Consider the following 24,907-nt stretch of genomic DNA (forward strand, 5'->3'; position numbering starts at 1 on the left):
TAAATTTTTAGAATTACGGATAAGAGATGGTTAACCTGTATCAAGAGTTATTCACAGGGTCAAACTGATACAACAAGAATATAAAAATTACCCAGTCAGTTGCAAGTAACGTACTACAATAAATAATCTCTATTACAACCTAAATTCCTTACTTCTTATTGCAACTTGAAAGTCATGTCAAAAAGGAAGGGTAACTTAAAAAAAAACAAAAAAAACAAGAGAATTTCAATATAGAAGTGCAAAATACACACTTCACTTCATAAAACACAAGAATTTTGTGGTTTACAGAGAATATGCATTTCGAGGTATCATGAAAAACAATTTCAATTGATGTTCAAATCAACTTAAAGTAATTAAACATTTATATTTCATAAATTTTGTATATGAAAGTTATACAAAAAATAACACTGTATTAGTCGTCATTACTACTACTGTATTATTCACTGCTAGCACCTGAGTTATAATATATACATAAAAGTTAATTACAGTACGTACTGTGATGTTAGGACTGCTTCTCACTCTCATTTTATATAACCTCACAATATCACATAAAAGTGGAAAGAGCTTTCTTATGTAGCTCTTGGTAAAATGACTAATTTCCATCTACGTATAAAAAAAGCACACACAACATAGCTGTGAGACTAAATCCCTTATTAAAGTAACTCACCCTGCTTTTTAGTTTTGTTCTCTTAGAATTAGTATTATACTTCCCTCCTTTATACTACCCTAGATACGTATGTGACATGTTGCAGTCAATACTGGAAATTTAGAGATGAAATTCAAATCATTACGAACATGGCTAGATAAAATGTAGTTCATGTATGTACTACATACACATTTGCCAATGTCCCTCATATCTGGAATATTGTTTTTGTAAAGCCTTTGCACTGATGAGAAAATTATAGAAACCATATTTTCTACATATGTATATACAAGATCAAACTTCCTTTACCTAAGACTTATTAATACTGTTATGATTTCATACAATAGCTACTAAATAAATATATTCATAAATATAATAAACAATCTATAAAGATTTGGCTTCCTTAACAAAAAGTTATATGCTTCAAAAACAAATATTATAAAATAAAATTAATTTATAGGCATATTTTGATTTAGATATAAATTATGTCTATGCAAGCAGTAAAAAACAAAATTGCAAACATAACAAGCTTTGAAAAAGCTCCACGATTTTCAAAAACAACTTTTCAGCACCCACCTACACTTGCAAAAATATAGTAAAATATGATAACATACAAATTTACAAACTTCAGTCTCAAAGGGAATCTGTGACCACAAATTTCTGTACTACACATAAATTGTAAAGAAATGGACAAGTACACATATAACAAGAATGCCAAAAGTGGTATTTTACGACAAATTTTCACCTAAAAATTTGAAACAATTTGTGCATTAGTGCCAAAAATTCGGAAACATTAATCCTTGAGGCTTCAACGAAGTCTAATTATACTAGTACAGTGTATTCAGAGCTTTGACAAAAATAGTTTCAAGTACTCTTGAAAATCTTTTGATAACCACTATTCAGTTTTCCCATACTGAACCAGCAAACTGTTTTTGAGACATTGTTTTGAATGATAAAATACATTACATTTATGACTAAAAGCCAATATTATGTCTATACTGTACTCTATATATTCAGTGTGAGAAGGAATAAACCATGAAAACTTTAACCATGACTTACTGACCATCAAATTTTCACAAACATGATTCTCTCCTATTCAGTCACGTATGTAGGGAAAATTTTCATTCAGTCCACTGTATGCCAGTGAAGAAGGCATGGTCTTTGATCTCCTGTGGTCCTGCAATACCACCTCCAAGCCTTTCTGTTGGGTGGGGCACACAACAACTGAAAGGTAAATTTAATTATGCAATTAAACATTTCTATTTATTAAGCTCAAGTCATGAGCCTAATATATTTGGAAACAAAACGTGGTTCTCTTTAAAAATTAATATGGAATCATACTTTTGAAATTTACATGCATTCTTTCCATTAAAAAAGAAACTTTAACCAAACTATGTATAAGAAGAAAAAATTTATTTCAAAGTGTAAACAAATATGAATGCTGTAGTTAATATGACTACTGCCTGAGCTCTCAAAAATCATAAACTCACCCAAGAATAATAAATTCAAAGGGAAAGAAAATTGTTAATGGATATAAGATTGTGTTTTCACACCTTTAAGACCTCCCTGTACAAAAATACCAAATTTGTAACTAATTTGTATTTTTCATAACTAACACCTTCGTCTTAACATTAGGATTTCTAGCGCCAAACTTTACATTTGTGTAAAACAGATTATACTGTATACTGATAGCTATGTATCTCATATAGGTAAATATGACTCAGTTTCCCAACTAAAAGCAACTTTTGCTATATGATTATGTTAGGTTCCTCATTTCATTAATAGATTGGAATAGAATATAGAATTTAGACCAAGACATGCACTGAGAGTGAGAGTTGTGTTGGGGAAGAATTTCCCTAGCTGAGGGAGCACGATAGGTAAGTGCCTCCCTTTGTATCTCAAATGTTTAATTTTGCCAATTTAGTGATGTATCTTTCTTTATGGTAATCACTGAGGGAGCCACTCCCTAGGTAGTGCCTCCCTTTGTATCTCAAATGTTTAATTTTGCCAATTTAGTGATGTATCTTTCTTTATGGGTTTCACTAAGGTAATGCTCTGAGATTTTGTTTGTGTGAGAAATTTCCCTAGCTGAGAGTGTGTTTTGGGGGCTACTGAGGGTAGCACGTAAGTAAGCCTCCCTTCATATCTCAATGTTTAATTTTGCCAATGTAGTGATATATCTTTCTTTATGGTTTTACAACTATGCACTGAGAGTTGTGTTAAGGGGAAGAAATTCCCTAGCTGAGGGAGCATGATAGGTAAGTGCCTCCCTTCATATCTCAAATTTTAATGCCAATTAGTAATGTATCTTTCTTTATGGGTTTCACAACTATTACAAAAGTCAAATATATTATTAAAATGACAAATTTTCTAAGACAATTTGTATTTTTCATAGCTACAAACCTGAGGTCTTAACAATAGGATAATTTCTAGCACCTGGAGCTGGATCCGGTTAAAAAACAGGTGAAAGCAAGGAATCTTGTGATATCTGGCAACGCATGCGTAGATCGTGTGAGAGTGGTCAAGGACCACTCACCTATGGCCACCACCGCGTCAGTCTTTCCCAACTCGGGATGTCTTAACACACAGAGGGGTGGCTAGAGGCGGGTAGTATAATGTTAAGACCTCAGATTTGTACCTATGAAAAATACAAATTGTCTTAGAAAATTTGTCATTTGTTCATATGTGAACAAACCTTCGGTCTTAAAAATAGGATAGACTCATACTTGGAGGGAGGTACAAGACATCCTAAACCGGCTGGGGGCCTACCCACCAGTCCCAGCTTCCAGAAGATGACTTCTGAGAGGGCCGAAGCCTGTTGAGAAGCTAGATAAATTGATATCTAACCACTCAACCCTGATGACATACAATGATATATGGGAGAACCACTGTAATAGATAACCAAAGAGAAACTTTGACGGTCAAATGCTACCAAATAGAGGGTTTGATATTTGTATATTAAGCAACCACACTATCAGTATGACTACCTTACTCACCTGTATCAGACCAGTCCAACAAATGACGTTTCTATTCCTAAACCCGCTCGAAGGGACGTGTCTATTCCTTAACCCGCTCGAAGGAAGAAGGAAAGGTACAAGAGAAAGGAGTAGAGCACCAACTCACATTCTCTCATCCACACAATCATCTTAGGTAAGATACAAAAGTGAACTATAAGTTACACAAACTGTTGGGCAGCCACCACAGGACCCAGGGACAATGTGTCCGCAGATCTGTGGGCAGCATCCTTAAGACAGAAAGAGGTGAACGTGGACTGGCGTAACCAGTACCAGCGCTCAGCGCTCTATGTACAGCCGAAGTTCTTTTTGAAAGCCAGAGAGGGACCAATACCCCTAACGTCATGTGCTCTAGCCTGCACAGATGTGGTGGTGGAATCATCAAGAGTCCCAAGTATGGCTGTCTGATGGCTTCCTGTATCCAAAAAGAGCTAGTATTCTTTGACACCTCTTTCTTCATACGGCCTGTGCTAGCAAAAAGTCTGCGGCAGCCTGGTCTAAAGTGCCGAGTCCTTTTAAGATAGCAACACAGGGCCCGGACAGGGCACAACAAAAGCTTTTCCTGGTTGACTACGATGCCCAGTTCCAGACAGAACCGGAGTAGACGATCCCTGTCCTGCAGCAGCTTTTCCCTGGAAACTCCCAAGACCAACCAATTGTCGAGGTACCTCAGCAAACGGATCCCCTGAGCATGGGCCCAACTTGACACGAGGGAAAAGACCTTTGTGAACACTTGAAGGGCTGTTGTCAGCCCGAAGCCTAGGACATTGAACTTGAAGACCTTGTCCCCAAGAGAGAAGCGAAGGAACTTTCCTGACGTCAGATGAACAGGGATTTTGGAAGTACGTGTCCCTTAAGTCTATCGACAGCATGAAGTCGCCTTCCCTCACGGCAGCCAACACCGAACGCGGGGTCTCCATCTTGAACTGTGTCTTCCTGATGAAGTGATTCAAGGTGGATAAGTCAATCACAGGTCTCCATCCTCCCGACGCCTTGGGCACCAAGAAGATGTGACTGTAATACCCCAAAGACGGACGCACCACTTCCTCTATCGCGTCCTTGTCCAGCATCTTCTGCAGTTCCTCCCGGAGAGCCAAGAACTTCAGAGAATCTGGAGGATATGCCTTCCTGAGTTCTGAGCTGCAGCTTGTCCGACAGAGGAGGAGAGAAGTTGAATGGCAGTAGGTACCCCACCTGAAGGACATCTACACCACCCACTTCTCCGCCCCATAACTCTGCCACTAGGCCCAATGGCATGCCAGGAAACCCCCCATCTGTGGCGCAGGAGAGGGAGAGGTGCCTAACCTACCAACGGCCCCCTTTACCTCTGCCCCTTGGGCCCCATCTCGGCTCAAAGGAACAAGAGCGAAAGGGACGTTGATCCTCTGACCTTAGCTGAGTTGAACGGGAAGTCCCTGCTGAACCCGAATTCCTCGACGGCCTACCAGGCGACGATCTTCTTGACCGCTGCTGGACAGGGGAAGGAGGAGGAGCTGGACGTCTCCGAGGACAAGACTCCGACTTAGACACAGCCTGGTGCACCAGTCTGTCTTTGGTGTCAGCCCGGCCCCGGTCTATCGCATTCTTGAGCTTAGTCCGAGGAAACAAATATTGGGACTCCAATAGATCTCTGTTCCTCAATGCCAGCAAGGACTCCATGTCAACTGATCTCTCCATCCTAGACAAAGCCGCGTCTCTTATAATCAGAAGAAGGTTAGCCCATAAATTAACACTGAAGTGAGCCATATACGAAAACGCCTTGCCTCCGGACTGCAACAGACTGGCAAGCGAGGATGCACTCACCAACCCTTCTGGGGACCAGTCAGAAGCTATCTTGGTAATGACCACAGACCAGAAGTCCAGCCAAGAAACCGTCTGCAACATGGAGGCTGCTGTAGATTCCAATGCTGAGGCATCTTGCGGAGACAAGGACGGAGCCACTGACCTTACCTGCTCCAAAGTCAATTCCGGCTTCAGGCAAATGACATCTGGGTTAAGATGGCGCGACATAGAAAATGCAGAGTTCATAGCATAGTACTTCCTATGTCTCCTGAGAGGCGGAGGTAGTAGCTTGGCAGAGCCCCTAGAGCGAAGCGAACTGTCCCGGTCCGAAACAGAGGCATTAACCTTATGCAAGACCGACTGGACGTGCCCCGACAAGGGAAGCTGAAGAGATGATTTGGGATCCTGCGTAGCTCCCACCAAGGCTTCCAAGCAAGGAGGAGTGTAAGACGACCCAGCCTGAGTCCTACTTTCCAAATTGTTGAACCCATGAATGAGATCAACAACTTCCGAAAATGAAGACAAAAACTCTTGCGTGTCTCCCTCCTCCTGCTCCGGCAACGGAGACCGACGACAAGAAGGGACGTGCAGGCTCCTCTAAGGCACCTTCCCCATTAAAATTAACAAAGGATCAGCAGCCAAACAGCCCAAAACACCAACTAACCCTTCTGGGCTGGGTCCACGCGTCAGTTCCTGAGACGAATCCACTATAACACTAGGAACATCACTATGTACTCCTCCAACAGATGACTCATTAACATGTCCGTGAATGGTCACAGGTGTGGCAGATGTACGAACGTGAATTGGAGAGGAATCCCAAACACTCGAGATTGAAGGAGAATACCCCAGAGTCAAACTCTTGGAAACACCAGTGAGAGGGGCAGGCAAAACACTCCTGCTGCACTAACTCCATGCCCACCACCTGGACCTCTTGACAGGCGCCTTGAGATCCTTAACTTAGGCGACGAATAGGCCCTGGAGAAGAAGGAACACTTGCATCATGTGCACGGACAGGGGAGGTTGCAACACGCTCGCGATATGCATGGACAGGGGAGGTTGCAACATGCTCAAGATGTGCACGGATGGGGGAGGTTGCAACACACCACGATTCAATGCAGAGGACGAAGCAGTCACTGCAGATTGCACAAAGGAAGATACACTAACACTCTCCGGAACCCCAACACTCCCGAGAACATGTCTGTGTTGTTCCTCCCTCTCGTAGGCGAAGAAAGAGCAAAGTCTTAGCCTTCTAACGCTTTGATATGCCGACGTGGCTTAGAGGGGGAAGAGGGAGAAGAAGACAGCACTGGTTTCTTATGTGATCTCTTTGCAGGAGGCGGGCACGAAGCAACACGTTTCCTTTCAGTCCTCCCAACCGACAAGGCAGCCAACTTATCATCCAAAACAGAGTCCAACCTCTTAAGCACTGCCTGGCATATAACCTCAGACTGATCTGCAAGAGAAGGCTCCGATGACATGGAAGGGAGATGTAGCGAACGGGGTGGGTGGCAGAGATGACATCACGGCTGAGAGAGGCAGTGCAGAGGAGACGACTACTGGGAGTGACGTCATCGATGGGAGTGTGACGTCCACAGTGCTGATGATGTACCCACAGCTTCCCATTGGTGTGAAGGGGAAAAAAAAAAAAAAAAAAAAAATCAGACGACACTGGCGAAGGAATACACAAAGACGGATCCCGTTGACGTCATCAACGGGGCTGACGCCACGGCTTGTTCCCTCCGACTCAAGGAAGCAGCATCAGTCACTGGCAGAGCAATACAAGATGGCTAACCTCTCGGCTACCCACGAAGACCGAGCCGGAAGGAGGGGGAATGGGCTGGCCAGCCTGAGGAGGGTGGTAGCGATCCTCCATAAAGTGGGCTAGCAACCCCTCCAAGGCCAGGGGACCCCCTAGCCCCAGATGTTTTCCAAATCACCGCCATCTTGGGACGTCTCCGACTCTGGAATAATGAGAATGATGAAAAAAGCCTCCCCCTTCCCGGGAATCAAATTAATTCCCGAAGAAGAAGGGGCGACATTACAAAAATCAGCCTGGTGGCCTCCCAATACTTCCAGCAACGAATCAATGGAAGAAAAGGAAGGAAGACACAGGAACAACGCTACTATGTGATGGATCTGCTGGAGACAAAGCATCGGGAAAGAGGCAAAAACCTTCCCAAGAAGGAAGAGTCGAAACCCTCCGATGTTCTCTCTTGTATAAAAACGACTTCCACTGCTCTTAGGCTATGCCTGGCATTCAGTGCAAGGATTCGTTATAGTACAAAAATTAGAATGGTATCTACTACATGTGATGTGGGGATCAGTCGCCTCCGAAGCCAAAAAACGAGAACATGGAAAACCTGGAATCCCGGGGCACACATTTACAAGGCTCCGAGGAAGGAGGCAGCAGAAGCCATAACAACCAGAACCACACACCACACCACACACACTACACAGAGAAACGGGCAATGAACCAGGTAAATGCCAAGAGAGGTTTAACCACGACTCTCGCCCAGGCGATTAAAGAAAAGACTGACGCAGTGGCGTACGCAAGTGGTCCTTGACCACTCTTCACCCGATCTACGCATGCGTTGCCAGATATCACAAGATTCCTTGTTTTCATCTGTATTTTAACTGGATCCAGCTAGGCGCCAGAAATTATCCTATTGTTAAGACCGAAGGTTTGCTCGCGTATGAACAAACTTAAAGGAATTTCTCTGCAATAAATTAAAAGTTACCTCAAAACCAGGAGAGGTTTTCAAATTTTCAAAGAAAAATACAGTAACTGACTGGCTAACACTGATTTGTACTAAATGGATATCTTCATATCAAAAAAACTTTTTTTTTTCTCTCTCTCTCTCTCTCTCTCTCTCAAAGTTATACACTGTACTAAAGGCTACATAAGCAAAATGAAAATGCAAGAAACTCAATCATTCTCAGGGTATTATTTGTATACAGATTATTATTGCCTTGTTTGCTTGATGATAATCGAAAATCAGCAACAACTGAAAATTGACGATTTTTGGCTAATCGCATTTTGGCATCCGATAACCAGTTAGTGGCTCCTCTGTTAGGGATATATTGGTGCCAATACAGGCAGTCCCCGGGTTACGTTGGGGATTCTGTTCTTGAGACGTTCGTTTAAGCCGAAAATCGTCGTAAACCTGGAACATGTCGTCAAAATCCTAAGAAAACCTTACTTTTTAATGCTTGGGTGCATTGAAAAGTATGTAAACTGCATTCTTATTGCATTTTTCATCAAAAAAACCTTCAAATATTGATTATTTTGCATTTTTGGTGTCATATTTCTTCTGCCAGATTAGCGTTGTAGGTGTTGTAACCCTGGAAATAATTTCTGATGAATATAATTGAAAGGAGCCTTAACCTCGGAATGTCATAAGCCGAACCCGTCGTAAGCCGGGGACTGCCCGTACTTAATAATTGGGGCTGATAACCGGAAACTGGCACTTTTGGCACCAAAAATTGTTTACAGTTGTAGGCGCAATGACAAGTGCCATAAAACTATCACCAATAACCTGGGGAGTGCCTACTGTTAGATTAGACAAAGGAAATTGACAGCAACTATAAAAGCTGTTCAAGGGTGATCAGACAGACTTTGGGTAGGAAACTTCTTAATCGATCAGTGATCAAACATACAGATCAATCATAAGTGAAAGTTGTCTGTACTGCTTCCAAATACAGGCAGTCCCCGGGTTACGACGGGTTCGGCTTATGACGTTCCGAGGTTAAGGCGCTTTTCAACTATATTCATCAGAAATTATTTCCAGGGTTACGACGCCTACAACGCTCATCTGGCAGAAGAAATATGACACTAAAAATGCAAAATAATCAATATATGAAGGTTTTTTTGATAAAAATGCAATAAGAATGCAGTTTACATAGTTTTCAATGCACTCAAAGCATTAAAAGTAAGGTTTTCTTAGTATTTTTTATGATGTTCCGCTTACGACAATTTTTGGGTTACAACGCGTCTCAAGAACGAGCCCCTGTCGTAACCCAGGGACTGCCTGTGCTGTATTGAAATAATTTACCCATCATTATCACTCTCACCATCCACATTAATCTCCCATCTTTTTCTCCATCAATTACTGGTAATACAACAGCTGCAAAATCCCAATTAACTTGTCTTTAGATTCGTGATATGAAAAATTTTTTAATCAAGTTGTATTTTTCATAGCTAACAAACCTGAGGTTGTAACATTAGGATAATCTTCTTGAGCCAGCTTGAAACCAGTTAAAAACAATCAAAGATTGTAAAGCAAGGAATCTGTGGCATCTGGCAACTCGTGCGTATACGAGGTGGAAGCTGGTAACTGATCAGGCATAGAACACCATGATGCGTCAATCTTTCCCCAACCCAGGAAAAGAGAAAGGGGTGACTAGAGGTGGGCAGTAAACGTTAAGAGCTCAATGTTTGTTAGCTATGAAAAATACAATTTGATTAAAAATTTGTCCGAATCTACTGATGCTGCCACCTTCAACAAGGTCACTTCCCTCTTAGCCAGGAAGAGGTTGGCCCACAAAGTCGCACTAAGATGGCCTTGATACGAAATGGCCTTAGCCTCAGGACTGCAATAGCCTGACAAAGGAGGAAGAGCCTGACTGAACCTCCCTCAGCTCGATCCTATGCTATCCTGGCTACCACAGTGGACCACAAGTCTAATCAGGACACAGTCCGGTAAGATGGTAGAAGCAGTAGCCTCCATAGCAAAGGTCCTTGGTGAAGCTCCAGGGTCAAAACCAGGTTTAAGAAGACAGATCACGTCCAAATTAAGGTGACGGGGTGGGCATCAGCTGAACCACATTGGTGGAATAATACTTCCTATGTTGCCTGAGAGGGAGGAGGGAAGGCACTTTGAGGTGACCTATTGGAGAGCAGAGAGCCATCTCATTCTGAAACCAAGGTGTGTAACATGCTGCAAGATAGACTGAGCATGCCCTAAAACAAAAGGGAAGCTCAAACAACAAAGACTTAGTATCTTGCCTTGGACCTAGCAAGGCCCCTATACCCATAGGGGTCATTGGGTCATAGAAGACTGAGTTGTGTTCTACACCCAAGATTATCGAACTCGCAAATGAGATCAATAACCTCTGAGAAAGAAGACAAAAAAATCCTGGCTGTCTCCCTCCTTGGTTACAGCAAAGAGACTGATGACATGAAGAAGAAGGCTTGGAAGGATCCTCATCCTTCCCTAATGGTACGGAGAGGCTACCCTAGCAAGCCAGGCATCATGCCGCCCCATGGTGGTTGGAGTGTAATCCCTAACTATGAAGATCTTGAAACAGAGGGTTCTGGAACACAGCCATGCGAAAGAAACATGTACATAGTCTCAAACCAAACTGTATACACGCTCATGCGATGAACCACATACACATTTGTAGGACGAACCTTGTACACGGATGTGTGACGAGTCAAGTAAACGGCCGTGCGAAGACCTCCGAGCACGGTCTTGAGAAGAACGACACCTAAGCGAACTTCCTGAAGGAGACTAATTTCTAAGGTCCTGGTCTTTGGAAGGTGAACAAGAAACACGTGCGCGTACCATGAGTTGCCTCACGTTCTTGGACCGTCAACCACAACACGTTTTGCATAGAGAAGAATCCTTGGAAGGCGCAGGAAACACCGTCATAGCACCTTCGACCTCTTAATCGGAGTCTTATCATCTTTACAACGGACTGGAACAGGTAAAGGAGACAGAGATAGTTGAGATGGAGGGTTAACATTTCCATGGTCATGTTCATGTACACATAAGGGAGAGACACGGCCGTGTAGAGAAAGTCAGCAAAGCACTCCTCTCACTCGCCAAAGAGAAGAACGCCACAAAGTCCATAATTCTCCGTTTGACTCAAGGAGAGGAGGGGGAGGAGATGAAAAGCAGGAGATGGAGGTGAGAGCTTATTCCCCTCTATGACGTCTCTTGCTGGATAAGGAGGGGAGAAGAATCACTCTTTCTATGACTCTTTTTGCCAGAGAGAGCAGAATACCTTTCTTGATTGCCAGAGAGAGCAGAATACCTTTCTTGAAAAACAGAGTCCAGACTCTCAACCATAACTTGAAACAGCTCTGATGGCTCAGCGAGAGGTTGTGATGATGTCACAACAACACGAGGTAGAGACGCCACCCTAGATACCCAAACAGCCACCATCTCATTTGATTTGGGATCTGAAATAAAGGAAGCAAAAGGCATAGCCTCCTCCCTCTCAGGAAGGACATTATATCCCTCAGGAGAGGGGGCTACATTAAACAATCTCATCCTGTGCAACTCCCAATATACCTCCAATGACGGATTGATGGAAGAAAAGGAAGGAAACAGCAGTACAATCAATGCAGAGAGAACACTTCTGGAAGAAGGGGATGGTGAACCGTTTAAATGAGGTGGCGAAAAACCGTCCCAAGGACAAGTGGATACTCTACGATGCTCCCTCTTATAGAATCCACTCCACTGCGACAAAGGCCAGGAACAACATTCCAGGCAAGTATTAGTAATGATACAAAATTTAGATCAGCACCTACTGCATGTAGTATGGGGATCTGTAATGGTAGCAGCCAAAAACCTGGAGCACTGAAAACCCTTAACCTCTTCATTACCGAAAGTTTGTTTGGAGGTAGGTGGGTACCACCATTCAAGTCTACTACCACCGCACGGGTGCATAAAGGTGGTACGCATAGTACCACCAAAACTCCTCTTTTTCAGATAGGGACTTCCAATCATTCTGTAATTTTCGGTTTGAAGAGTTTGGAGCAAAATAAACAGTATGACCGATGCCAGACGTATGATGAACCCAAAAAAATATTATACTGCTTATAGTAGTGTGTATGTGACAGATGAACTACGTCTCAACAAAAAATCACAAAACCAGACAAGCGTAAACATGTAATAACTTCTACCCAAGTATAAAACCAGTTGTATCATCATTTACTGTATTTATTTATTTATTCACTTATTACATTCTACAAATAAAAAGATATGAACACTAGATAAATGAAGGTAAAAATAAAGCCTTATAGTAACTTTATATATAAAAAACCAAACCACCGAGAAAAAAGCAAAAAAGCAATTTTTTCTGAGGACAAGAACTTGAAAAAATTAGTTAGATACCCCTGATACCCCTAAAAGTGTTTTTCTGTGGATGAAACTAATCTTAGAAAACATAGAAATGAACATCGACCAATTTTTAAAGATATACTATAAATTTGCGATTTCCATATTTATTGGCGGGGCTTTCGCTTTAGTTTTGCTCTTTGTTTTTTTTTGTTATTACGTGCTTATTTACTGTTCTATTTTGATAATACTTTATGTGCATGTTCCAGGTGCGATATACCGACATTCTGTAAGACCGAATTTCTATTCAAGACTGTAGTTTTCTCACCGACCACCAGTGTCCCTTGTACAAGGGACACTGAGTTTTCACATTTTTTTTCATAAAATCATTTCATTTTCCCTGTAGGATGATAAAACTAACAGAGAATAAGCGTTATTATAGTGCTAATAATACCTGATAATTTCATTAGCCTGTCTTGATTAGTGTATTTTTGGCAAATATTTTTTACGATGCGCACCCCTCCAAACTGGAGTCACTACCGAGAGATTCAGTTCAGCAGCAAACACAATGTTTACATTCTGCTCACCCACCTGGTAAAGAAGGGGTTAATGGCCAGGCACATGCGTTGACGAGGCCTAGAAGAATTGGAGGACTCCATGATAATCAACAAGGCACACACACGAACACACTGAAAGAAATCATGGGTATGCAAAGCAACCGGCTTGGAAAGGAGAGCACAAGTGACCACTCTCCACGGCGGTCAAAAAAAGACTGACACGTCATGGGTGTTCATGCCTAGTTGGTGACTAGCTTCCACCTTGTATATGCATGAGTTGCCAGATACCACAGATTCCTTGCTTTACAATCTTTTATTGTTTTTTAACCAGTTTTCTGCTGGCTACAAGATTTATTCTATTGTTACGACCAAAGGTTTGTTCCATGTATGAACAATTTGTTTTTTTATCATCTGTTTGTGCTATTTTTTCCCGAACAAAAATCTTACCTGAGAGAGAAGGGATGCTGCCTCAGGAGACAGGTGAGATGGCATGAAAAGTTCTGTATGAGATGTGACACCACAGGGATGTGCAGCTGAAACACTCTGTAGGAAAAATAAAAATTTAATCTCAAACAAGAATAATCTCACAGATTAATAAAGGGATCGATTTACACTGCTTTTTGTGTAATCTTTTAAAAAAAGGACTAACTTTAAAACAAAAGGAGGATTTTGATTTGTGAAAACCTTATCTCTGTTCTCATGGATGATATTTACTGCTTGCTGCACAAATTACTTAGAAATTAATCTAAGTCTTATTATACATGGGCCGCAATATTAACACTTGTCAGACCAACTCTCCTCACATTTACCCTGTGGAAATCAATAATCCTTCTGGGATTACACAGTTCAATACCTATCTCTTCCTTCTGTCTCCAAACTTTGGAATTCTGTTTTGGCTTCTGTTTTTCCTGACTCATATTCTTAAAAAGCAGGTCTACTACTGCTCATCTGACTGAACACCAACTTCTTTTATTTAAGTTTCCTTTAACCAAGACTAGATGGTCTATATATATGAACTACCCAATTCCCTGGCTTTGCAAACGGAAACACAAATTTTAATAATTCTTTAGGGGGCAATCATGCAAATTTTATCTAGCCTTTTAGGCTTACCATATAAAGATTTAATAAACTATGAATAATTCACAGTTTCTAAAATCTATATGCCTGTTACATTCCTTACTGAACAATGCGTTGAGGTTACCTGTTCTCAGATTCTGCTGGTATTTTAACGAGATACACACAAATCTCAAGAGGAAATAAAACTTGTCAAGTGAAAAAGTATTCATATGAAAGTAGCCTAATAGGTCATTATCTTTAAAATCAAGCATCCAAGAAATTATGACAAATGAATAATAAATCAATAAAATTAGTCAACATACATAATTTCTAAACTGACAGGACCCAACTTAGCCTGAGTTACATTCTCAACAAAGCAACATCAGTTGAAATGGGAACAAATACAGGAATTGCATATGCTTGGCTCTTCTACATGCATTACCTTCTACATCCTTTTTTTATATTTACATTTTTTAAAACATCTTGGAATATTTTAGTTACAAGTGCAGCTAGATGCAAACTGAAAACTTTGTAAATTTGAGAATCTACTTAACAATGAAGATTTAAATTCACAATAATGTTTTGTCAGCACATCCTCTTGCTTCCCGATCACCTTACCTGACCAGTCAACATATGATACATTAGTGCTCCTACAGACCACCAGTCAGAAGCAGCACTTGGATATGTTAGTGGAGATTCAAGCTCTGGGGCCAAGTAACCTTTCCATAAATGAAATACCTCCCCATCCATTATTTTCCAACCTTTGCCTCCTCGAATGTCATGCTGTACACATGACCAGCGGCTTTCATAAGTCAAGAGGATACTGCCACCTTCATCCAACAAAACATTGTCCGGATTAAAGTCTCTGAAATAATTACAAAAGAAAATTAAAAATAAAATATACAAAAGAAAATTAAAAACAAAACAAAGTGTGCTATTATCAAATAATTTATACGAAAGAACAAAATTCACTGTACATAGTATTTTACTTCTCTTTATTACAGGAAAAACTGAGTACCATTAAATAAAATAACAGCAAATTAATAAAATAGTAATCACCCTTTAAACACTTACCACTTCCAACTATCCTGAAGCACACAACCTTACAAAATTTACAACTGTCCTGGTTCTTTTAATATACTACTGTAATTCTTAACCTGACTGGTTCATAACAATTCATGTAGCAAAATTCATTGTTTGCAGATGATTGTTAATAATGAAAATCAGCTTATTATCCCTTCCTCTCAAAAGTGACTCAGAATCCAGCTGCCACAAATTTTGGAGCTAATTAGGAATTTCAGTTTTTTGTAGGCATCATTAAGATGGCCAATACTGCAAGCGATCTATTCCAAGAAATAAATGTAAGAACACATATTTCCAATATTTTTAAAAAGTAAACTTACGCAACGAAAAACACATCATAATAATTAAGGAAATGTATCTAATCTTAAGGTTGCCAAATAACTTGACATCATGGAAATGGAAATACCGGGAATACAAAGGACAGGAAGGACGAAAAGACTACTTTCAAAGAAATGAGGAATGAAAAGAATAAACAAAAGGAGAACAAAAGACAGAAACATCTGGAAAAGGCTAATCAAAAATAGCAACCCCAACTTGGGATTATGCTGAGAAGATGGTTTAATCTACTGCTTAGGTAAACTTGTAAGTTGATAGTTTTTGTAAAATGCATGTTGGAAAACAATCTAAGCCTATAGTATACAGTGATTAGAGTAACTACTGGAAAATGTGAAATAACCACACTGGTCAAGGATAAAATGCTGAACATGTGATAAAACTGTGATAAGACTGGGACAAGAAATAAGACCAGTGAGAATTCAGGTGAGAAATGCAAAACACAATAAATGGGGGAAGGATATATATATATATATATATATATGTATTTCCCCATTTGACCCCCATAAAGGAGAAAGTCTGATAGAGAGATGTAACTAGTGATGGCTGGAAAATATGTACAAATTTTCTATGATTGGAATACGTATATGTATAAATGTATAGTTTTCCTAGTATTTAATATTTGACTAGATTACTGTTGTGGGAAATAAGCAAATACTGTAAAAGAATATGATGATTACTGAAGACATACCATTAAGCAAGAATGACAGCTAAACTCAGCAAATGCATAACAAGATAAGATGACATCAAATAAAAAAAATTTGGTGACAGGAAGACAAAAAGAAAAACCATGAACTTGACCAGCTTTAGCTCGACAAGAATCTTAAGTCTGAATACAATCTAAAATTACTATACCATTTTCCAATGAAAAAGAATTGTGGATTACACTTCAACATCATCAGTTTCACTTGACCAGCCTAATCAATAATGCATATGCAGTAGCATTGTGGTTAACAATCACTGGCTTCTTTATGAACTTACTAAGGTCCCATTCAAGACTTTCCAAACAAAATAACAGGAAAAATGCTACAAAAACACAAGAATGCATCAAGTTAAACTATACAAAATACTCAAAACATCAAGAGAGTGGTCATTCTAAAAATTCCTTTAAATGATCATGTAGTACCTGCATATTTTTGAGTTACATGTATATCATTAAATCAAATTGTACTTTATTTTTAAAATTCAATTATGCAAGTTTAAAAATTTTGATGACAAATCAATTCTATAATCACTAAAGGTAAATATGCCACATATACTCACCCCACCCCATATAATGACCCAAAGTATGTAGGGAAAGTAAGAGCTGAAATCACTGGGATACCATATCTTTTACAATGCCTTCAGGTAATCTAGGTCGCGCATCGTGACCTCTATTGGCTGAGTATTGCTCCAACAAAACAATCCCAATGGAATTCTCTAGGGGCTCTGCATAATCCCAGGACTAAGATTGTCTTTGGAGTCATTCACAACACTGTAATTTCTATTATCATCAGTATTGTCCTCCAGTTCCCCAACTAGATCTTTACTGGGAGGTTTTTGTGTTTTTGGGAACCAACTTCGTTTTCAGTCTTCATTCTTTTCAGCCGCATTATTTGCCTTTTCTTCACTCTCTCCAGTAGGAAGGTTTAGATGAATAAAATTAAGGATGTGCATCTTTAGACGACTCCTTTTCTGCTGTACCAGTTTTCTGACTAGAAACTTCAATTTATTTCCAAATGGCAGCTGTGGTGTCATATACAGTTGCAACCTGAGAGCCATTTTTATGTCAAGGCATTTCTCGACCTTGGAAACTGTTTTTTAACTATCTTGTTGATCAGGAGCTGCATTTGCACCATCATAAGGAAGTTCAGAATGCTCAACAGACACACTGTCATCTGAATCATTGAATGCTAAAACACTCTGGGTTTTACTCTGCTGCAATGTATGATCAACATTTTGTAACAACATTTTCGAGTTTCTTATCAAGTCTTCTATATCAAGGGAAGCCAACTCAGAGTCTTCTTTTTTTGTCCATGAAAATGATGGTAAAGTTACACTTGCAAAAGATGTGTCTGTCACACTAATATCATCTTTGTCCTCATCAACCTTTAGGTGAGTGTCTGGACTGCCGTCCAAGTCCCCTACCCTTGGAATCAAAAGCAGCAGCAGCACCTTTCCCAGTATCTGAACTAACCTCTACATTATCACATAATCTGTATAAACTATCACACTGGACATCTGCACCAATATCACTTAAATAACATGGAACTTCCTCAATCACAGTCTCTTTACCTGAGCTGATGTGACCATGTCCTTCTGTTTGGAAGTTATGATCATAATTTTTCTCCTCATTTTTCAAGTATGATTCATCAGCCTCTACCGCATCAAATGTTATCTTGACTTCTGGTAATGGTATGGGGTCAGGCAGCAGATCAGGAACATTAGGGGGCAAAGAACAACTAAAATCTTCGCTAACACCGGAAAGAGTGTCACTTCCAATACTAACACTGTCTCCATTAAACTTCAGTAGTATTACGAATTTCACAACGGCACCACCAATGATGTCTCTCTCTTCAGCTGTTGATAACTTGGCATCTTTTACTTTATCTCTATCCTTATGTGGAACTTCTTCGGTGCATGTCGATTCCAAAGTTAAAGCTCCTGTGCTACTAGATTTTGGCACTGAATCACCATCCTGATTTGCATCATTCCCAGCACGGGGAATAACAACCATGGAAGAAGAGGACGGTAAACTGGGAGTGTAATCAGAAAATATTGGCAAATAACCATCTGGCAAACAAGACGAAGATGCCTCAGAACAAGTAGAGCATCCATCAACTGAACCATTATCAGGCACACTGAGGAGGTTATTAGACGGAGGCGGCAAAGGGCAAGACTGTTGTGAGGAAATGTTGGATATCATAGATGGAGTCTCACATAGGGATAAGCCATCGACAGCTAGGCCATCACAGTCTGTATTTTCCAGTAAAAAGCGGTGGCCAGCATAAGTATTTTCCCTTGTTATGTCAAACAATTCTCCATGCCCTGGATTTGTTTCTGACACATATTTACCAATGTGACTCCATAATTTACCACCACTGTAAATGAAAAAAAAAAAAAAATAAAAAAAAAAAAAAATAGTATATTAACCACTATGTTAGACAACAGTTGCCTATATATGAACTAAACATGAGAACTAAATTTTAAAACAAAATGTTAACTAACAATTACTATCACATGCTTACAGAATGCAAAGAAATATACAGTAAATACAAAGTTCATAATCATTGTTGAAAGAGAGGTAGAGAGAATAACGTGCTTAGCTTGTGCAAAAATTTAAACAGGTTTGTAATACAAACTCAATTTCACTTTGTATAATGGTTCACACAATAAAAATGAGGGCCAGTGCACATAAAAAAAAAAAAATGAAAATTTGTCACTGTTACTAATCATTTAACAAGGTCGTTATGGCAATAGAATCCTGAAGAAATTACACGACTTAAATCCATTTTGCTCTCATAACTATGGGACTTTAGTTTATTATAAAAAACTAAAAATTAATTCGTCAGACATTTGTTTAAGGTTTTCTTTCCAAAGGAAATTCATTTTCATTAAACAATGACGTGCAAAATATTCAGCATAAATTTACATTCAAGCAATGCTAAACAGCTTCAGTCATTCATAGAAGTGTGTTTCAGAAGAAATATACGTATCAATGTTATAACTAACAAAGCTTGAAGTTTTTTCTTTCAAATTATAATATACAACAAAGGGATCTGTGAGATTCAGGCAGCACTCACTTCACTCCACTGATAAAAGAGGGATGGTTTGAAAGAGTATATGACACTGTTCTACTCTTAATTCCCATTTTTGGATTTACAGTTCATCTACTAGCCATGACCTTCCATTCTCTTAAGACAACTTTGCACTCACTTGTTAACAACTATGTATTGGAATCAAACCAACAGCTTCAATATTATGAATGGTCTACTTCTATGCATGCAAAAAGTACAGCTTTTTAAAATCTTTTATGGTGAACTTTAAGATGGCTATGATTTACCCCATGCAATATAATGTACGTACAAGAGGTGTCTTTGTAAAGTATATTGAAGAGAAAAGTCATAACATACAGGTTGATAATATAAGCACACAAATATATATCCATACATACATACATGAAATACAAATAATGCAAGTATGTAATCATAAACTGTCCCATTAATAGTACATATGTAGTCAAAATAATGCAAGGTGAACATACTAACCTAATAAATTTGAGCACGAGGTATATGGCGCTGTCAGTCTCATGGTACCTTATGATAGGTACCATATATGGCACATTTTGAGGCACAATTGTTTTCTCCCCACTTCCACTACCACTCTTGATAAGCACCTGGAAGGAAAATGAATAAGTACACAATGATGGTTATCTTTTTAATCTTAGCCATATTTGTAAGAGAAATTTTGAAAGTGACAAAGGTCCAAGGAGCAGTCAGTCAGAAAAGAAATAGATATGTAGTAGCAGCATGAATACCAGTATAAAGGTCCAGAAAATAGAATAATTAAATAAAGTCAGACCTAGACCAGACAGGAATTCAGCACACAGTGCAAAAGACAAAAGAACTCATTTCAGTCTTAATTTGGTGAGGGAAAATCCTGAGAAAAACCAAAATGATGATTCCTTTTTTGCAATACTGCAAAGTGTGAAAGATCTCCACAGCAAGAAGAATAAAACTATCTACAATCTTAAGTTAGAAGGAGGGCTGAACAAAATGATATTGTTTTGATACAATAAAGTTTTATACATACTTACCTGGCAGATATATACATAGCTATTGACTCCGTCTTCCCGACAGAAATTCGAATTTCGCGGCACGCGCTACAGGTAGGTCAGGTGATCTACCTGCCTGCCGCTGGGTGGCAGGAATAGGAACCATTCCCGTTTTCTATCAGATTTTCTCTTCCACTTGTCTCCTGAGGGGAGGTTGGGTGGGCGATTAATTGTATATATCTGCCAGGTAAGTATGTATAAAACTTTATTGTATCATAATATAATTTTTATACATTCACCCTTACCTGTCAGATATATACAATAGCTGATTCACACCATTGGAGGAGGGTAAGAGACGCTAATTACTGAATAGACCGTAAACAACATACGTTGAGGTAATAAATAAAATAAAAACCTTGGTTCCTATGTGTTTAGACGAAGGGTTGACTTCCTAGCTATTGCTAGGAGTCTGCTTCGTCTCAAGAGCCTCAGCGAGGATGTGACCTATTGCTAAGAGTTCTTGTAGATCTGTCAATGGGGTCTTATCCACTTACCCGACAGAATCTAATGGTCTTTTGTCAATGGGGTCTTATCCACTTACATGACAATACACCTATGCCTAGTGGCATAATTAAGGAGCACAACACCGAACCCGATCACCTGATCCTAACAAGAGGGTTTGTGCTTAATTTGAAAAGAGTTATCCCCAAACTCCTTTCAAACAACCCAAAGAAAAAAAACTGTTAAAATAAAATTTAACTCACTAGTTAAGGATCAGTGTCGGCTCCCTATCCCAGCAACGTATCTGTAGACCTGCTCTTTCTTCTCATCAGACAATGACAGTGTTCCTTGGAACTGTCTGCCTCTGGCGTTTTTTACGCCTTCTTTGGCATTTGGCACCTAGTTCGCGCTACATTGTCCGAAAGTCCTGAACATCCACAATAGTTTATCAGGAGACTGGAGAAGGGGTGGAAGAAATTCTTCCACTTTGAGCTTTTGGCCTCTCCGGCAAGGGGAGGTGATTGTAGTCAGCTACATCCATTAGATGATAGGATATCTAACAGTACGAGAGATAGAGTCTTCCTCCGAGGGAGGATCCTTCCTGAGTACTTCCGTTTGCTAACGAGTTTCTCTTCTTACATGTTTGATGGGTTGGTCTTGTGGAATCTTCCCTATCCTTGTTTCCGAAGGAAGGGAAGGAGCTTGGAAGTCGAAGGAGACTCCGAGCTGAAATTGGGAGGACTCCTGATTTCTAGCTCTTTATTGTATCTCTCTGAATACCTTCTTGGGAAGCATTTCGAGCCCTCATTGCATCCCAAAGACTCTGTAGGCAAACTTTTAAAACCATTATCTGTAGATGAAAAAGGTAAGTACCTTGCCTGGACGACGGAAACTCTATCTGAAAGCGTTGAGTCAGGAATAGAGGGTTTTAGTTCTTTTACCCGCCATACTATGCTGGCAAGAACCCATAGCCGAGTATCCATAGAGTCTGATGCGAGACTCCAATGCACAAAAAATTCACTTGTCTTCTTGGTCGTTTAGGACCAAGAGAAACAAAGAATTACCTCATAAAATCCCCCAAAGAAGTTTAACGAGGAGCAGTTCCATCTTGTCGGAACACAGAATCTGAGGTCCAAAAGAGGATGATTTATAATCCCCTTAATAGTAATGAACTAGGAGAAGGAGGGGTGTGCAGGACTCAAGAGACTCTCCGAATTCATGCAATAAAAGGGTGCTCAGGTCTTGTAGTCTGAAAGACCTGCACCCTCATTAACTTCCTAGTCTGATATATCTTTGTCCCATAATGTTGGGAAAAGAATGAATCACCTGAGAGAGCGCCTTCTCTTCACAAGGTGAATGGGCTTTAAGCAGTAACAGCCCCATCCTGACAATTGTTACGTTCACATGTGCGACATCTTGAGTACCTGGCAGGTGAAGGTTGATCCTGCAAAAAAAGTCTCTCCAAATCAAACCATCCTGACAGAGATGAAGACGCTTATGCGACCACTAGAGTCCCTGTCATGAGAAGTTTGTTCTTGCTAGAAACTTCCCACAATCTCAGTCCATCCTGACACGGGCAACGGCCGCCTGTGCGACAACTTGTGTCCCTGTCAGGAAACAACTGATCTTGAGACAAATCTCAAAGAGGAGACTCTTGGTGAATTCTATCTCCAAACACGAAGAAGCTGGAGATCCTGGAGCCTGGCGCCTGGGTGTCGCATGGCTGGCGCCTGGTTAGAGCCTTGTCCGTGTTAATCCAAGGGGTATCGTATAAGATCCCGAAGATCTTAATTCTCTGCTATCTCTAATTCTCCTTGTAGAGACAGAGTATAGCCTTTTACTGCGTTATTGATAGCAGATATATTCAAAGGTGATTCTTCCCTCTGAAAGGGAAGAAAAAAACCCCCCCATGGTGGTTCAAAAGGTATCGGAAGAGGACAGTTTCCCATTCCATCTAGCACGATCTGCAGCAATTCTATGTATTTACCATGACTCTTGTCTTTTACCTTGAAAAACTCCTCTCATTCATGTCTACTTCTGGTCAGTCTGCACGCAGACCGACTCAGAGTGGAGAGGTTTTTCAGGTCTATTTATAATAGATTCTGATAGAATATCCAGATACTCTTGGAAAAGCCTTACGAAACATGCTGTGAGAAGAACGTGACTTCTGTGAATCCAACCTCTCTAAGGCCAAAATGAGGCATTCATCCTCTCTTCCTTTGACGCCAATTTATCTCAATATCTGTTAAGAATTTATAACTAGGGGAAAAAAGACTAAAGTTTATTCCCCTTTTTTAAATTAAAGATGGCGTATATTGCTACCTCTCTTGGTTCGAGGAAAAGGAAGCAGTCTATAGGAAGCCTGTTCGTCTTCTACCTTGCGAAGAGATCTATGAAGAAGATTTTCTGCAGGTTCTCACAAATCTTTCCAATAAATGTTAGACATACGTTAACAGTTATTATCTTCGATCAAGAAGGTTCTCACGGACATGCAAAATCTTGCATCGAACCTCTTAAGGATCATTACGTTCCGTGTCTGTTTTCCAAATAGGTTCTCTTTTGTTAACGTGAACAGGGGCGAAAAAAAAAAAGATTCTCGATGCTCTTTGCGATATGAGAGAGTCGTGGAATTGGCCTAAGTGATTAAAATAAATCATTTCATCGTTCCTTGTAAGCAACCCCTTTCCGATTAAATGGGAAACGAAATCAGGAACGAATCTTGCCGTTACCGAGCCTGCTGTCCAAGAGGCTACTGGACTCTTAGGTTAATAACTCGCTAAAATGGGAAAATATCTTGGATGGTGCTTCTGGCGCATTGCGCCAGGCTGGCGCTTCCTTCTAATTCTTTTTAGGTTAAGTGCCAGAACATCTGTGCCTTTATGGTACCCGACATCCTTTCACATGTTAATTCCGTTCTTAGTAGGAAAAAACTTTTGTATACGTAGTATAGTCCATTCAGGGAAACAACTTCTGCCACTAAGAGAATGTTTCCCATCCGACTCATCCATCTTCTCTTGAGCAATACCCGATTCTAAAAAGGTTGTGTGCGTTTCTCGAAAGGATGAGAGAATTATATTATATCGTGCACTGCCGTATTAGAATCCTTTATAATACTGTCACATTGTGGTAAACAGCATTAATCTAGGAAACCTTAGTAAGGATACGAGGAATTCTGTAGTTAACCTCAGTATGTGCATAAGACTTGACCATACCGTAGTCTTAAAGTGAATTCTCTACTACATTCATCTTCTCACTAAGCATGTACTCTAATAAGCCATGCTTTCGTAAGCATGAGAGCATTATATAATATAGTGTTCTGCTGCGTTAGAATCCTTTAATAATGTTACCTACAGTAAACAGCATTGAAAGGTTGTAATATCTTTCTTATTGAAAGCTTCTTAGCAAAAGGCAGACAATATTTTATTTATGTTTGCTTAACTATCCCCTCAATCCGAGGCTAAGACCGCGATTGTAGGGGAGAGATACGGTTAGTTATTCCATCCCGCAGGAGAGAGAGATGTAACCAACCGCTCATGACCGAGAACTAGATGGTACTGCGTTGGTCTAAGCGATAGCAGTCTCCGTTAGCCGTCTGGCCTTACTCTTCCAGAGTTGCCAGCTACTCCATTCAATAAAGGAATCTTATAAAATTATTATCGAACTTCAGGAAGTTCTTATTAATGCATATTTAAGTGAAACAAGACTTCGATAAATCTAGAAGCTAAGTAGGTGTTGTCTTAACAATCCCTTTAAGCGTAGTCCTTCCTAGGAATTCCTGGTAAGGGGATACTGGTAATTGTTTAGTTGCTCACCAAAGAAGTAACTACGGTATGTCTTATGATTTGACCGTATCGTATTCTCATACAGCAGATACTCTACTACCTTCTTTCCCTGCTGAGGCAGATAGAGAAAGGAAACATTTTTACTATCTTCGTTCTTTTCGTTAATAGAACGATAGAAAGAGTATATATATATCTCCTTAAGGAAGGAAGTTAATTCAGGAACTCTTTAAATCTTCATGATTTCCTCATAAATCGTGGAAGAGACAGAATTCCTGTTCAACTCTAGGGTTTACAGAAGGAAGTAGATACTTATTAAGAAAACTCCCAAAGCTCTTGCCT

The 24,907-nt window shown here is 40.0% G+C and overlaps 1 protein-coding gene across 1 annotated transcript; it reads right to left on the reverse strand.

Moving 5' to 3' along the window:
* Positions 1–1,659: 1,659 nt before the first annotated feature.
* LOC135198863 (ribosomal protein S6 kinase delta-1-like) lies at positions 1,660–22,169 on the reverse strand. The gene is given in 9 exon segments (XM_064226836.1): positions 1,660–1,854; positions 1,856–1,867; positions 13,508–13,603; positions 14,735–14,981; positions 16,441–16,558; positions 17,338–17,655; positions 17,687–18,612; positions 19,780–19,907; positions 22,113–22,169. Coding segments are annotated over 9 exon segments (1,992 nt in total). The 3' UTR covers positions 1,660–1,764.
* Between the last annotated feature and the right edge of the window lie 2,738 nt (positions 22,170–24,907).

The sequence above is a fragment of the Macrobrachium nipponense genome, chromosome 22 (assembly GCF_015104395.2).
Source record: "Macrobrachium nipponense isolate FS-2020 chromosome 22, ASM1510439v2, whole genome shotgun sequence".
In the NCBI taxonomy this organism is placed as follows: Eukaryota; Metazoa; Arthropoda; class Malacostraca; order Decapoda; family Palaemonidae; genus Macrobrachium; species Macrobrachium nipponense.